The 15,403-nt window shown below is 46.7% G+C and overlaps 1 protein-coding gene across 2 annotated transcripts in view; it reads left to right on the plus strand.

Moving 5' to 3' along the window:
• The window catches only part of Galnt17 (polypeptide N-acetylgalactosaminyltransferase 17), a 445,148-nt gene that overhangs the window by 403,885 nt on the left and 25,860 nt on the right, over positions 1 to 15,403 (plus strand). For both annotated transcript variants that reach the window (XM_021222542.2, XM_029533788.1), the window contains 2 exons: positions 7,333 to 7,518; positions 13,659 to 13,796. In XM_021222542.2, coding sequence (XP_021078201.1) covers positions 7,333 to 7,518; positions 13,659 to 13,796 — 324 coding nt within the window. The remainder of the gene's footprint in view (positions 1 to 7,332; positions 7,519 to 13,658; positions 13,797 to 15,403) is intronic.

Consider the following 15,403-nt stretch of genomic DNA (forward strand, 5'->3'; position numbering starts at 1 on the left):
GGAGAGGGGAGAGAGGAGGGAGAGAGGAGAGAGGAGAGAGGAGAGAGGGAGAGACGGACAGACGGACAGACATATATACACCACATAGGCACAGAAAACAAATTCATGGTAGATGCTGGCAGGAGCCTTCCTAGGGATCATTCCAAGGTCTCAACTCCTTCCACATCATCCCTCCTCTCCCTTCAGTTTCCAAGTTTGACCATGCAGCGGGAAACTGGATAGAGAAGGTAGGTCAGCCTTGAAGCCACAGAAGATGGGTGGTATTAAAAAAAAAAATCAGAGCCTTATGGCCAGGCTGGCCAAAGGGGAGTCTAGAAGTGGGATGCCCAGGAGGCCATGGAGCCCACACTGGGATCATTGTCACTAGCAGGAGGCAGACACTGTCTGTCACTAGTAGAAGGCAACCAGATCCTTCTCATAGACAGCTAGACTGGTTCATAGATGGGAGAGATCATCAGAGAAGCCTGTGCTGGTTAGTTTTAACTGTCAATTTGACATAGTCAAGAATCACCTAGGTAGACTTTTCTAGACCAGGGTGGACCGTGGGAGTGTGTGGGGTAGATTCGACTTGACTGTTAATTAATGCAAGAAGACAGCCCCCATTTCCGGTGGCACCAACCTCCAAGGAGTTATTTTCTGGCATCCATATGCATGCTTTGGAGGGTCATGGACTACATACGAGTGAAGAAGTCAAGCTGGTAGCAAGCAAGCTTGCATATGTACAGTAACATCTCTCTCTCTGCTCTTGACTGTGGATGTGATGTAAAGATTTCTCGAGTTCTTCCCTTGACTTCCCTGGAATGATGGGTAATACCTTGGGGAACAATACACTGAAATAAACCCTTTTTCCCTATGTTGCTTTCCAGCAGAGCATTTTCTCACAGCAAAAGAAGTGCAACTAAAAACAGGGACCCAAATTGATGTTTCTATTAAATAAAGGGACTGAGATACACTGTCTCAGTGAAGGAGTTGAGGAATGTCTACACAAGAGTCCCAAAGACAGGAGGGACAAGGAGTTGAGGAGGTAGGGGAAACTGTGGTTGGAATGTAAAAATAAAATATAAAATAGATTGGAATAGAAGAAAAATAAGAGTCCCAAAGACAGTATGATGTCAACTGATGTTCGGAACTCACCAGCAGGCAGGTGTAATGCCACTAGACCCACACTGATTGGGATCATAGAACAACTCTAAGAATACAAGCCTCCGGGAGCCTGAATTGCTTCTGCTTTAACATTGGCTCTTGGCTTGAGGGGATGTAGTCCACTCTGGTGAGAAAGGGGCAGGGGGAGGGGGAGGAGGAGGAGCAGGAGCACCAGGAGCAGGAGGAGCAGCAGGAGCAGGAGCAGGAGCAGGGGCAGGAGCAGGGGCAGGAGCAGGGGCAGGGGCAGGAGCAGGGGCAAAGGCAGGAGGAGCAGGGGCAGGGGCAGGAGGAGCAGCAGGAGCAGGGGCAGGAGNAGCAGGAGCAGGGGCAGGAGGAGGAGCAGAAGCAGGAGGAGGAGCAGGAGAAGGAGGAGGAGCAGGAGAAGGAGAAGGAGCAGCAGGAGCAGGAGTGGCAGCGGCAGGAGCAGGAGCAGGAGTAGGGGCAGGGGCAGGGGCAGGAGCAGGAGCAGCAGGAGCAGGGGCAACTGGCCAAGTTGTGTTCACAGGAAGCAGAGAGAGATGGATGCTGGTGCTCAGCTCACTGTCTCCTTTCTATTCAGTCCAGGACCCAAGCCCACGAGAAGACATCACCCTAATTCAGGGTGGGACTTCCCTCCGCCATGTGAACCTCTCTAGAAAAGCCCTCCCTCACAGACACACCCAGAAATGCATCTCCTATTGTCCAGGTTGGCAATCAAGATGAACCATTACATACACCATAAAATCAATATGGAAGCAGGCTGGAGAGATGGCTCAGGATTTAGGATCACACAATGCTCTTACAGAGGACCCAAGTTCTGTTCCTAACTCCCATGTTGGGCAGCTCACAGTCACACATAACTCCAGACCCCTAGGAGTCCTGACAATTTCTACTGGCCTCTGTGGACATTGCGCTCTCTCTCTCTCTCTCTCTCTCTCTCTCTCTCTCTCTCTCTCTCTCTCTCTCTCTCACACACACACACACACACACACACAAAACACTTAAAAAATAACAAGAGATCAGTCTTTAAAAACTGTAAATACCAGCTTCCTTCCACATCAGGGCATACAGTCTCAAAGCTATGGCCTTTGGTGCTGAAGACAGAATTAAATATAATGCAGTCTCCTCTGGTGGCTAAGCATAGATTATCTATAATTACACTCTAACAGCTGCTTTCTAATCCTCAGCTAAATGCATACTAAACGGTGGTAGCGGGATGAGTAATATGTATAGGTAGGAAAGTGAATACAGTGTTATCTCCCACTTGCCTTCTGGAAACTTCCATATGAAGGTACCAAAGCTGCTCTCGGCCCTTCCCTGATACTTACTCTCATGCTCAGCACTGAGGAACCAGTGAAAGTTGTGAATTCAGTCAGCAGGCTCCTTCATGTCCATCTTATCTTCATATCTCCAGCAGAGGACCAGATCAGAAAGCTGGTCCTAATAAACACGTATATAGGGTTGGGTTCAGTGGCCAAAGGCAAACCGTTCTAAGTTGAGGGCATCGGGAAGGGTTCTGGGAACACGAGGCAATAGAATGCTTAATGTCTGTTCAGTTGTAACTGCTGTAGGGAAGGATGTTTTGGATGTATGCCTTAGTTACACTTGCTGTGACAAAATTACCTAGACAAGTGCTGGGGCGATGGCCCAGTGATTGAGACCATTTCTCTTGCAGGGCGCCTGAGTTCAGGTCCTGGCATTCATGTTAGATAACTTGCAACCAACCAACTGTAACTCTGGCTTGAGGCAAGCTGATACCATCTTCTGGCCTCTGCACAGACATATAAGGACACATAAATAAAAAAAAAAAATTAAAGGTTTTTTTTCTTTTTTCTCTTCAAAAGACCCTGATAAAAGCAATCTAAGGAAGTATTTTGGCTTTATAACTCACGGTACATCTAATCGTGGTAGTAATCACGGTAGGAGAGTCTAAGTTGCAAGTCTTGTTGCAGCTGGAGTCAGGAAGAAGATAGCAATGAATGTCTGTGCCAAGGTCAATTTTTCTTACTTTACTATTCCCTGAGTAGGGAATGATCCCGCCCACAGTCGACATGGGTCTTCACACAATGCTAAGGCCAACCAGGACAATAGCCTACAAACATCCTCAAAAGCTAACCTTTATCTGTACCAGTGGCTCTCAACCTTCCTAATACTTCGACCCTTTAATACAGTTCCTCATGGTGTGCTGACTCCAGCCATAAAATCATTCTCATTGCTACTTCATAACTAATTTCACTACTGTTGTGAATTGTAATGGGAATAGCTGATATGTAGGCTATCTGATATTCTACCCCTGTGAAAGGGTCGTTTGACCCCAATGGAGTCTCACCCCAAAGATTGAGAACCACTGACTTATATGATGCGTCATAGGTGTGTCCGGAGGCTTGTCTCCATGTGATTCTGGATCCCATAAAGATGGGAATGAAGATTACTAAGCATTACGGTGTGGATCTGAGTCCTGAGGGACACCCAATGATGTTCTTAGGTTTCCGTGTCCCAGAATGAAAAAGTTGTAGTACGAGCATATGGTCAAAAGTAGAAATCAAGATAACTTGTTGTAAAAAAAAAGGAACTCAGGCCAGCAAGATGCATCTAATTGTAAGGCCACCAAGCTGAAGGACTTGAGTTCAGTCTCTGGAACTCATGGTAGAAGGAGAAAACCAATACCCACAAGTTGTCCTCTGACCTCCACATGCCAGGTGCATGCACTAGCACATACACACACACACACACACACACACACACACACACACACTAAATTTTTTGAAGTGATTGTACTCTTGAAGATGAAGATGGGCTAACAAAGTAGGAAAAAGGTATCCATTTACACATGCTGGTCCAGGAGTCTGGTGACTCATTTCTATTAAATCCCTCTCCCATGGGCTTCTCTCAGTACACTCTGTCGGGTGTAGCCCAGGTGGCTTCTAGTCTATGACAACTGCTTCCTTCATATGGTGAGCTTAATGTTTTTTATATATTATTTCCTTTTGTGTGTGTGTGTGTGTGTGTGTGTGTGTGTCAGTCACAGTGCACATAGAAAGCAGAGGACAGCTTGTAGAATCAAGTTCTCTCTTCCCCCATGGGCCCCGGGGAATGGAACTTCCCTGTCTGCAAGTACCTTCACCCAGTGAGCCATTTCCCCCAGCTCTTTACCTGTTACTCGCCCCGCTGCCCATCTCCTGTTAACAATCTCGCTGCTGCTGTCCCCAGACTCCATCAGAGCACAGAGGAAGGAAGAGAGTTGAGGTGGGAACAAGATGTTAGGTGGAAAGGAGGAGGGAATGGAAGAAAATTAAATGGATTCAAGGAAAGAGGAAAAGATGGCGAGAGGTAGGAAGACAGAGAAAGTGCACTTAAAGATTACGTAGGATGTTTTCTCTAACCCAGGAGTTTGGTCATGCATGGCAGTAGCATGCTATTCCACTGGGTGGTACAAATGTAATGGATTTTAAACTGATGACAAGTTCAGACCAGTATGATTCGTCTCCCTCTGATATGGTTTGTCTTTTAAATACAGAAGCAACAACAACGGGGGTGCAGGGAGGGGGGGGAGTCTCTTCCATCCTTGGACTCTGCTCGATGAATCAGGCTGCTTTCAATAATGCCTTTTTTTTTCCTCCTCGGAGTCACATGTCACTTGCCAAGGATCATTTTAATTCCTCAGCCTGTGCTAAGAGAAATGGCTTGCATCGACCCAACTGGCACTAGGATCTACGTGTTTAGGGGTTCTCGCCACCATGGTACTTAAATTGAGATATGTCTCCAGATCTGCATTCGTAAATCTCGTTTCTGAGAAACTGTAATAAATAAAGCCATGGATTGAAATTGAATTTTTGTAAAAGGAATTTAGGAGGAAAGCCGTGAAGCATCCATCTGATCATGGAAGAGAGGATGCATTTAAATCGGGGTAAGGGGACACAGCCCATCCACCCAGCCTGGCACGAAACACCAGGGAAAGTTACCAGTGGCAGCTCACTGGGGGTGATTAGTGTGCCATTCTCAGGGGACAAGTGTTACCAAGAAGTCCCAAAGAAGAAGAGTGGGAGGAACAAATTAAAATATTTTCTTAGCCGGATAAATTCTGGTTATGTTTTAAGTCATATTTTACACACACACACACACACACACAAGCTTTTGATTTGGTTTGGTTTTCCCCAGGACTGGAGGAAGACCCCAGGACCTCCTGTATGCCATACAGGTACTTTACCACTGAGCCACACTCCCACCCTGAGCGATTGAAGGCAGGTGCTCTACTACTGAACTACATCCCAGCCCCTCTCGTTACTTTTTACTTGGGGGCCGACTCACTAAGTTCACACTGAAGCAAGTGTGAACTTGCCATGGTCCCTCGGCCTCCATCACATACGTAGCTAGGATAACTAAACTGTGCCACCAGGCCTAGCTCCCTGTTGCCCAAGTGACATGGAAACCAATTTCAATGGACCCCAGAGTGACTTGATCAGGGACACCGAAGACGTTTTGGAAAAGCCACTGCTAAGATTGCAGAAATGCAAACTCTTAAGGGAAGAAGGAGAAAGCCCCCTGTGTTGGACTTCCAAGTTCATCAACAACTTGAGAGACCATCTTTAGGGTAGGCGGAGGGAATGAGGGTCCTGGGGAGGAAGTTGGAGTGATCCCCCCACTGTCCTCAAAGTCTCATAATATTGCTGTAAAGACAGTTGCATCTCGTATGTCTCACAATGCCAAGATTGTCGCACAAGCTGCACATGTGGCTCAGTGCTCATACAGGTTCCAACCCTAACACCTGCAAAGATGGGATACACCTCATGACAAAGATTCTTCAGTGTTATTTAATTCCAGGAATATGGATACCCACCCACCCCCAACACATATATAAACATTCACCTTTCCCTAAGAGTTTGTGTGTATGTGTGTCATTCTTCAGGTCTCTCACTGGCCTGGAGCTCACCAAAAAGACTATTGCCCTTCCCACAGGCAACCACTGGTTGGCTGGCCAGTGAGCACCTGGAATTCTTTGCCTCCACCTCCCCAAAGCTAGGATTATCAGCATAAGCTACCAGGCCTGGGTATCCTCTAAGACTGAACTCAAGCATTCATTCTTACACAAATGCTTTACCAACTCAACGACTAAACCCAGCCCTTAAGTCCATTAATTTTTTTTTTAAAAGACATTTTTAAACTGTTTTTATTTATGTGTATGAATGAGTGAATGCCATGTATTGCAGTTGCCCACAGAGGGCAGAAAAGAAGCAGACATACAATACCACATCCTGAAAATAAAAGAAGGGAAAATGAGATAGATTATACCACAGCCATTTTCTCCCAAAAGCCTCAGCAAATAATAAAGAGACAAGTAGCCCGAGTTGGAAATCGGACAAGCAGGACATGGTGAGATGTATTAGCTACCTTTTCATTACTGTGACCAAATACCTGAGAAAAGGAACTTTAGGAAGGGAGGGTTTATTGTGGCTCAGAGTTCAAGGGGACATTCTATCATGGCAGGGAAGGCATGGAGGCAGGAGAGGGAGGCATCTGGTTACATTGTATCCACAGTCAGGAAGCAGAGCGATGAATGCTGGTCCTTGGCCATTTTCTCCTTTGTCCAAGGCTCTAGCCCATGTAATGATGTTACCTGTATTCAGGGCAAGTCTTCCTTCCTCAGTTAACCCAGTCTAGAAACTCCCTTATAAACATGCCCAACAGGTTTGTCTTCTAGATGATTCTACCTCTATTCAAACTGACAATCATATTAAACTTTCATAGTTTGCTCAGACTGTCAATTTGACACAGCTTATAGCCTAGATGAGATTGGCCTACAGATATAACTGGGTGGGGTGGGGGGTTGTTTTGATGGCTACTTAATAATGTAGGAAGGTCCAGCCCACTGTGGGTGGCACCATTCCCTACTCAGAATGTCTTGGATTGTATAAGCTATTTAAGCATGACCTTATGAGTATACCAATAAGCAGTATCCCTCCATGTTTTGTGCTTTCAAGTTCTTGCTAGAGTTCCTACCCTGACTTCCCTCAGAGATGGATCGCGACCTGGAAGTACAAGACAGATGTATCCTTTCCTCCCTTAAATTGCTTTTGGTCACGGTGTTTTATCACAGCAACTGAAAAGGAAACTAGGATTCATGCTATCTAGGTTCAACCACTGCTTTGGGGCTTGTGGGCAGTGGCCTCTGGGACATCCTCTGCCATACTGATCAAGTCTCTGTGCCTCCAGGTATGGCTCTGTGGTGGCAGCATGGAGGTCCTTCCGTGTTCAAGGGTGGCCCACATTGAGCGGAAGAAGAAACCGTATAACAGTAACATCGGCTTCTACACCAAGAGGAATGCGCTGCGGGTAGCCGAGGTCTGGATGGACGACTACAAGTCACATGTGTACATAGCATGGAATCTGCCTCTGGAGGTAGGAACAGGCAGCTTTCCCTGTCATCCTAGAACGATAAGTTAGGCTCTCTGGCAGGCCGCGGACACCCTTAATAAGCCAATGGCTTTTCTCTTGCCAAGGCTCACAGACATCTGAGTGTTAGATCCTCTTACTGGGGCAAACACAACCAAAAGGGCATCAATTCCCTTCCAAAGATCCGCAGATCTTGTTGCTGTGTTAATCTAAATCTTCTTATATGACCGTTGTCTCTCTACTGGGAGAATGCGCTGTGTCCAAAAGGTCCTCACCCAGGCTTGAGCAACACCAACCTACTTCTGCTCTTACTGTGTGCCTCCCCGACCCCATAGGAATACAGCTGCCAGTGACAAGTCCTGACTGACGGCTGTGTGGGGGCTTTGATGCCTGTTTCCATCTCTTCCCTCATGCATGCTGCTAGGGGCTCCAGCAAAATCTCTCGTTACTCCAGGCTCCCAGCAGGAACCCCGTGGCTGTGCCCAGCTTGGTTTGAATCTCACCTCTGTCTCGTGCTATTGGTGAAATCTCCACTGAACGCTTTCCTGTGCTTTGAGACATTGAGCAGGAAAATGGGGCTGATGGCGGGCCCTCATTTCTCTGTTCAGGAGGCTGCAGTAGAGCAGCAGAAATACAGTTAAATGTGTGCAAGGTTTGAGCGGGTAAAGGAGAAAAGTATAGAAACTGTGTCACTGTTGTTACAGTCTCTCCCCCCCCCACTACCCAGGGTTGAATCTAGGTGCTTATGTAAGTTAGGAAAGCAGCCCCTCACTGGGGGATTCTAGGCAGGGGCTCTACCACTGAGCCACTCCCCCAGCCCCTCCCTGGGAGATTCTAGGCAGGGGCTCTACCACTGAGCCACGCCCCCAGCCCCTTACTGGGGGATTCTAGGCAGGTGCTCTACCACTGAGCCACGCCTCCAGCCCCTCACTGGGGGATTCTAGGCAGGGGCTCTACCCCCGAGCCACGTCCCCAGCCCCTCCCTGGGGGATTCTAGGCAGGGGCTCTACCACTGAGCCACGCCCCCAGCCCCTCACTGGGGGANTCTAGGCAGGGGCTCTACCACTGAGCCACGCCCCCAGCCCCTCACTGGGGATTCTAGGCAGGGGCTCTACCACTGAGCCACGCCCCCAGCCCCTCCCTGGGGGATTCTAGGCAGGGGCTCTACCACTGAGCCACACCCCCAGCCCCTCCCTGGGGGATTCTAGGCAGGGGCTCTACTACTGAGCCACACCTTTAACCATTGTTTTTCTTTTCATTTTGAGACAGGGTCTCACTAAATTACCCAGGCTAGCTTTGAATTCACTCTCAGGGGCCAGGCTAACCCTTGAACTTTGGACATTCCTAACTCAGCCTCACAAGTAGGTAAAGTGATACAGTTTGTGACGCCAGGCTTGCCTCTACCTCATTACAGTTTTTGAAATACATCCTAAAAATTTGCTTCTCCCTCCTTTAGCAATGTAGAGTCATCAAATGTAGTATTCCTTTATGCATTTTTAATTTACATTCATTTATTTCGTTTATGTAGGGGAGATGATGCCACAGTGTGCATCATATAGAGGCCAGACGGCAACCTGTGCACATTGGTTCTCTCCTTCTACCATTCAGGTCCTTAGTCTGGACCATGGGTCATCAAGCTTGGCAGCAAGCCCCTTTACCCACTGAACCATCTTGCCAGCCCAAGCTTTCGCATATTCTTGTGTAAAGTTGGATAACCTTTGATGAGTACTTAGTACATACTTGATACATTTTTCTTTTGTAACATCTCATTTAATCTCATGGCAAATGAGTGGTCTGCCTAGATTTCCTCATCTGTAGAACATAAATTGTTCATACTTACCCCAAAAGGGCCCCAGTGATAACAAATGAGGTACAGAATAGACTTCATCCCACACTGAATACTCAATAAATGCTGACTTGTTAGGGGCCTACTACAATGTGCATTCTACACATTAGAAACCTGGTTTGGGGAGGCTAATGGGTCTTCCTTAAGGTCTTACACAAATGCCAACTCAGGGTTGGAGAGATGGCTCAGTGGTTAAGAGTGCTTGCTACACTAAGAGGATCAGATGCCCATTCCCAGTGCCCATTTCAGGAAGCTCATAATCACCTCTAACTGCAGCTCCAGGGAATCTGGTGCCCTCTTATGGCCACCATGGACCTTGCATACAAACGTATACACATTAACTAGAAGTACATCTTCTTACATAAAGAATATGTACTCAAATCATCAGGGCAGGGATGTGAACTTATAACCCTAGTGCTCCTGTGTCAGAGGAATTCAAGTTTTGTAGAGAAGAATGTAGAATGATGGCTTTATCTGTCATATTAGTTCCTGTTCCTATTCTGGAATAAAACCCCCAACAAAAACAACTTATGGAAAGAATGGTTTATTGTGGCTCTGAGTTTGAGGGTCTAGTCCATCAAAATGGGGAAGGCATGTTGGCAGGAGTGTGAGGCGACTGGTCACACCCACAGTCAGGAAACAGAGAGAGATGGATGCTGGGGCTCCGCTAACTGTCTCCTTTTTATTCAGTCCAACACCCCAGCCCACGGAACGGTGCACCCACATTCAGGGAGTGTCTTCCTTCCTCAATAAATCTATTCTAGAATCCCTCACAGACATACCCAGAAGTGTGATTCTAGATCATGTCAGCTTGACAATGGTTAGCTATCACTCTTGGAGTCACAAGAGCTAAGGTCTAGTCACTCTTGCCCAGTGTGGTCTCCATTGCAATCCCTGCTTGGCCACGGGGCTACTGTGAAGGAGGTTTTTAAAAAGATTAGAAACCAGACATGGGTCCTGAGCACCCTAAGGAGCAACTCATGAACAAAAGGTCCAGATGCGGGGAGCTTTAGCTTTCTGGCTTTCAGACGAAGGATATTCAACCAATAAAGGTCATACACATGGTCTATGATCCAGAAAAATTCCTAAATCAGGTAAGTGTGTGTGTGTGTGTGTGTGTGTGTGTGTGTGTGTGTGTATAGCATTGGCACAGAATCTCACTATAGAGCCCTGAGTGGTCTGGACCCAAATCAGAAATGAACTAGAAACATGTTAGATCATTTTTAAAACACAAAGTCCCAAATGTACGATTTACTAAATGAAGACTCAGGAGTCAGACGCTGTGGTGACATCCTGCTACGTCAGAGAGGCAGGAAAGCACCCAGCTGACCTTCCTACTCCACCAGTGTCCCAGAAGGAAGAGCCCCTTTCTCCTTCTCCACTCTGTCTTAAATACCCTTGAACTCAAAGACCTTCCTTTCTCTTTCTTGGGTTTTCTTATGTCCACTCCCTGTCGACTGGTTCCTTGCTCTGCCTCTTCTTGACCTATGGTTGACCTTATTTAAACCCTGTTTACTGAAAGCTCTCAGGTTAAAGGTGTTTGCTAGGGATGAGCCACACCACAACAAGAAAAGACTTTTCCAGTACAGTTTCAGGATTCACAATGTGATCAAATACCTATCAATACATCCCCTCCCTCCCTCCCTCTCTCCCTCCCTCCCTTCCTTCGCTTCTTCTTTCCTTTCTCCTTTTTTTCCCCATACTTCCTTCTCCTCCCTCTCACCTCTATCTTCCTTTCTCTCCTCCCCTCCCCCCCCCACACACACACCTGCTTTGACAGGATCTTACTCCACAGCTCAGTTCAGCCTCAAATCATGATCTTCCTTCCTCAGCTTCCCGCATGCTGGGGCGACAGGCTAGTGCCACGCTCTCAGCACCCGATACACTAATCACATTCAGCGTGTAGGCCAAGACTATGGCCAAGTTTTATTTATAAACTTGCACACTAAGAGGCCAATGCCAACCGCTAGTAATAAAGTGGTATGATCCAAACAAGGCACTATGATAAAATTCACTTCAGATTTATACATTGTTTTCTGAAACTTCCCATTTAGAATTTTTGGACTGTGATTGATCATAGGTAAGGAAAAAAAAATCAAACAATACTGAATCACAGGTCTGGAGTTGGTTCCGGATGGCTGGTCCATAATTGTGAGTGCTATCCTGCCAGGCTCTAAAACGGCCATTTCAGCCAAGTGTGTAATCCCTACACTGGCGAGGTAGAGGCACCAAGGTCACTCCTCATTACGTAGCCAGTTTCATACCAGCCTGGACAACGTGAGGTCCTGTCTTTTGTTTGTTTAAGGGGTAAAAAGGAACATTTTTGGCCGAGCACACTGGCACAACCCTACATTCCCAGCACTAGATGAGACGGAGCAGGAAGGGTTGTAAGATCAAGGCTAGCTTATAGTATAAGGTCCTGTCTCAAACCAACGCTCAGACTAACAAACACTGTCCACCAACTAGGCCAAGGATATTCAAACAAAGAGTTAAATACTGTTTTCTGGCTTGCCTTTAAGTATTAATAAAGTGTGATATTTGAATAATTTTTTTCATTAACATGCTTGTAAGAGCACTTGCTGTGAAGAAATGAGGTCCTGCGTTCAAATCCCCAGTACCTATGTAAAGCCAGACATAGCCATACATGCTTCTTGTAACCCCAGCATTGCAGGAGGAGACAGACAGATCCTGGAGCATTTGACTTCAGTTATGGTGAGAAACCATGTCTTAAAACAGGAACAAAAATTTAAGTTTGAGAGCAAGACAACCAATGTTCTCTTGACCCTACATATGCATTTATGCATATACACCAGACACACACATACACCACCATCACCACCACCACATACATATACCCCCACGCACACATATCCATCCATACATATATACACCATACACACCCCTACACACAGCTCTACACACACCAACATATTCTTACACACACACACACACACACACACACACTTAAAATCCTTGTCTGCTTACTGACAAAATCCTAACAGACTAACCCTTCTTGGTGCCCTCAAGTCCCATCTGACTTCCCCCCCTCAGCCTAGCCTATGTCCTGTGACTCACAGTCGTCTGGGGCTGAGACTGAGGCTCATATTTCAGATGGTTTATTTCCCCTCTGTCATCACACAGCAACCCATTACAGGTTCATTTCAATAAAAGCAGAGTGAATTATTCATCAGAACATCATCACACGGAAAATTATTTTCTCCTTTGCATATAATGAGCTTTGCAGAGTGCCCACAAAGAGGGACAGCACACACAAGTTGAAAGACGAGCCGAGGGAGGCTAGAAACATTTATTTTCTTGTCATCGTCGAATAATTCCTACAATAATTGTCTTGGGTAATTACTATGAAAGAGAAGAATCCCAGAGAGTAAGTTGTTGACACCCTTGTGTCCTGGGGTCCTTAACCCCAGTGGTGATAAAGATGGAGAACTGTCTAGACTTCTGTCAAGTCTTCCTACAGGCACTCCATGGAATGAGTATAATCTCTAGCTTATATTTAAGTGATGCATAGAGTCTGCTGAAGCTAGCCTAAGCACTACAGGACTCTGGGCTGGGGTGTAGCTTAGCTGGCAAGGTGTATGGCTAGAACACACAAAGCCCCGGGTTCTTCTTCTCCATTATGATATAAACCAGGTGTGATGGAACCTACGTGTAATCCCAGCACTCAAGAAGTAGAGGCAGAAGGATCAGAGGTTCAAGGCCATCCTCAACTGTATAGTAAGTTCAAGGCTAGCCTGGGCTACATATGACCCTATGTAATGGTTGGTCTTACATGTCAACTTGACACCGTCTGGGAATAGAGTCTTACTGAGAAGTTCTTGGCCTGCAGGGATGTCTGCGGTGGATTGTCTTGATTGCTAGTTGAGGTGGAAAGGCCCACCCTGGATGCGGGTGGCACCATCCCGTGGGCTGTGTACGAGTGCAGAAAGCCAGCTGAGCACGAGCAGCAGGGAGCATGGAGACGCTTGCTCTCTTTGCTCTGTGGACGTGAGGGGACTGGCTGCTTGAGCCCTTGCTTTGGCTTTCCCACCACAATGGGTCGAAGCATGGAAGCGTAAACCAGATCTACCCTCTCCTCCTCCAAGTGGCTTTGGGTCAAGATGGTTTATCACGGCAACAGAAACGAAGCTAGAACACTCCTTCCCACAAAACCAACAAAATACCACAAAGCATTCCAGGCTCCAACTCCCCTAGATGCCCTTTTCCTAAAAGTGACTCCACCTGCACAGGGCTCTGGCCAGAGGCCCCAAGCCACTAATGCCCTTCATTTCTCTGCTTATAGAATCCAGGCATCGACATCGGTGACGTCTCAGAAAGAAAAGCACTGAGGAAAAGTTTGAAATGTAAGAATTTCCAGTGGTATTTGGACCATGTTTACCCAGAAATGAGAAGATACAACAACACTATCGCATATGGGGAGGTAAGACCAACCACGCGTGAGGGACGATGGGGCCTTCCTCCCTTCCACCCCCTTAGTGATTCTTGGAGGTACGGGGTTCTCTCGCTAGCAAGGGTATGAAGGCAGGAATGGGGACCACGGCTTTGTTATCTGCCCAAGTCATGACAGTTTTGAGATGTGTTGACATGGGGGGTGGGGGGCCCCCTCTGGGCCATGTAAGTGAAGATGCTGAGCAGGAACTGGGTCATAATAAGCCAGGGAGCTGAGGATACGGCTCAGTGGTAGAGCTCTTGCTTACCATTTCACTCAAGTTCCTGGGTTAAATCCCTATCAACACACACACACACACACACACACACACACACACACACACACATACACACGAGGGAGGGAGAAGGGGAGGGGAGGGGGGAGAGAAGGAGGAGGAGTCTGGGGAAGAGGATCTGGGTGATAGGCATACCTATAATCTATAGGTTTTTCATGGGGTACATGGTGAGCCAGGTCAATTTAGATGATGTATCATGACTCCATCTCAAGATAGATAGAGAGAGGGGGGGGCTAGGGTGAGGTCAGAGCCTCTACTGCTCATTGTTGTGGGCTGTGGATAACTAGTGACATATGAGGCAGGGGGAGGGAGAGAGAAAGAGAGAGACAGAGACTGAAAGACAATGACAGAGAGAATTCTCAGATTTTCTGTAGTGAGGCTATCACACTTTCTAAAACAAGAAAATGGCTTGGCATGGTGGTACATGTCTTTAATCCCAGCACAGGAGGCCGAGATGGGAAATAAGGAGTTCAAGGCCACCCTCAGCTACACAGTGAGTTTAAGGCTTAGCTTGAGCTACGCAAGACTATGCCACAATAAACAAACTCAACAGAACATGTCTTTTGAACTAATCTGCTAGACTCTCATTCTAGTAAGTTGTTGCCCACCCCGTGGCTCCTCCGAGCATCCGTTTCTCGGAGTATTAAAAACAAGAGCAATGTAGCTCTTTGTCAAAGGCTAATGCCATGGTTGGAGAGGATTCTCCACTGCTCGCCTAGCATATGTAGGGTCCCTAAAGTTCCATCTCCTACACAGCATAAAGCTGGCGTTGTGGTGCATGTCTGTAATCAGTTTGAGGTTGTCCTCGGCTGCGTAGTAAGATCAAGGCTATCCTGGGTTACATGAGATTCCGTCTCAAAACCTCTTCCCAGAATAAAAATGAAGTCATGACATAAAGACACACAGGCCTGGAGATAAATCTGATATCTAAAGGAAGACAGGCTTTCTAAGGTTGAAAACGTGTAGGAGGAACAGAGGAGAAAGCACATTGATCTGAGCTCATAAAGAATTATAGCCCACACTCCGAATGTGGAAATGTTCTGCCAAACTGGAAATTTATACATCACAAATCTTACAGATGAATAATAATTTATGTGTGGTGAGCCCTACAATTCAATTTAAATAAAATAATTGATTTAAATAACAAAAAAAAATCCCCCAAAGAAAAATGGACCAGATGTAGTAATTATTTTTCCTAGTGCCGTGAAGAGACACCACGAACAAGGCAACTTATAAACGAAAGCGTTTGCCAAACAGTGGTGATGCACGCCTTTAATTCCAGCACTTGGGAGGCAGAGGCAGG

This window comes from Mus pahari, chromosome 23, assembly GCF_900095145.1.
Source record: "Mus pahari chromosome 23, PAHARI_EIJ_v1.1, whole genome shotgun sequence".
Classification (NCBI taxonomy): Eukaryota; Metazoa; Chordata; class Mammalia; order Rodentia; family Muridae; genus Mus; species Mus pahari.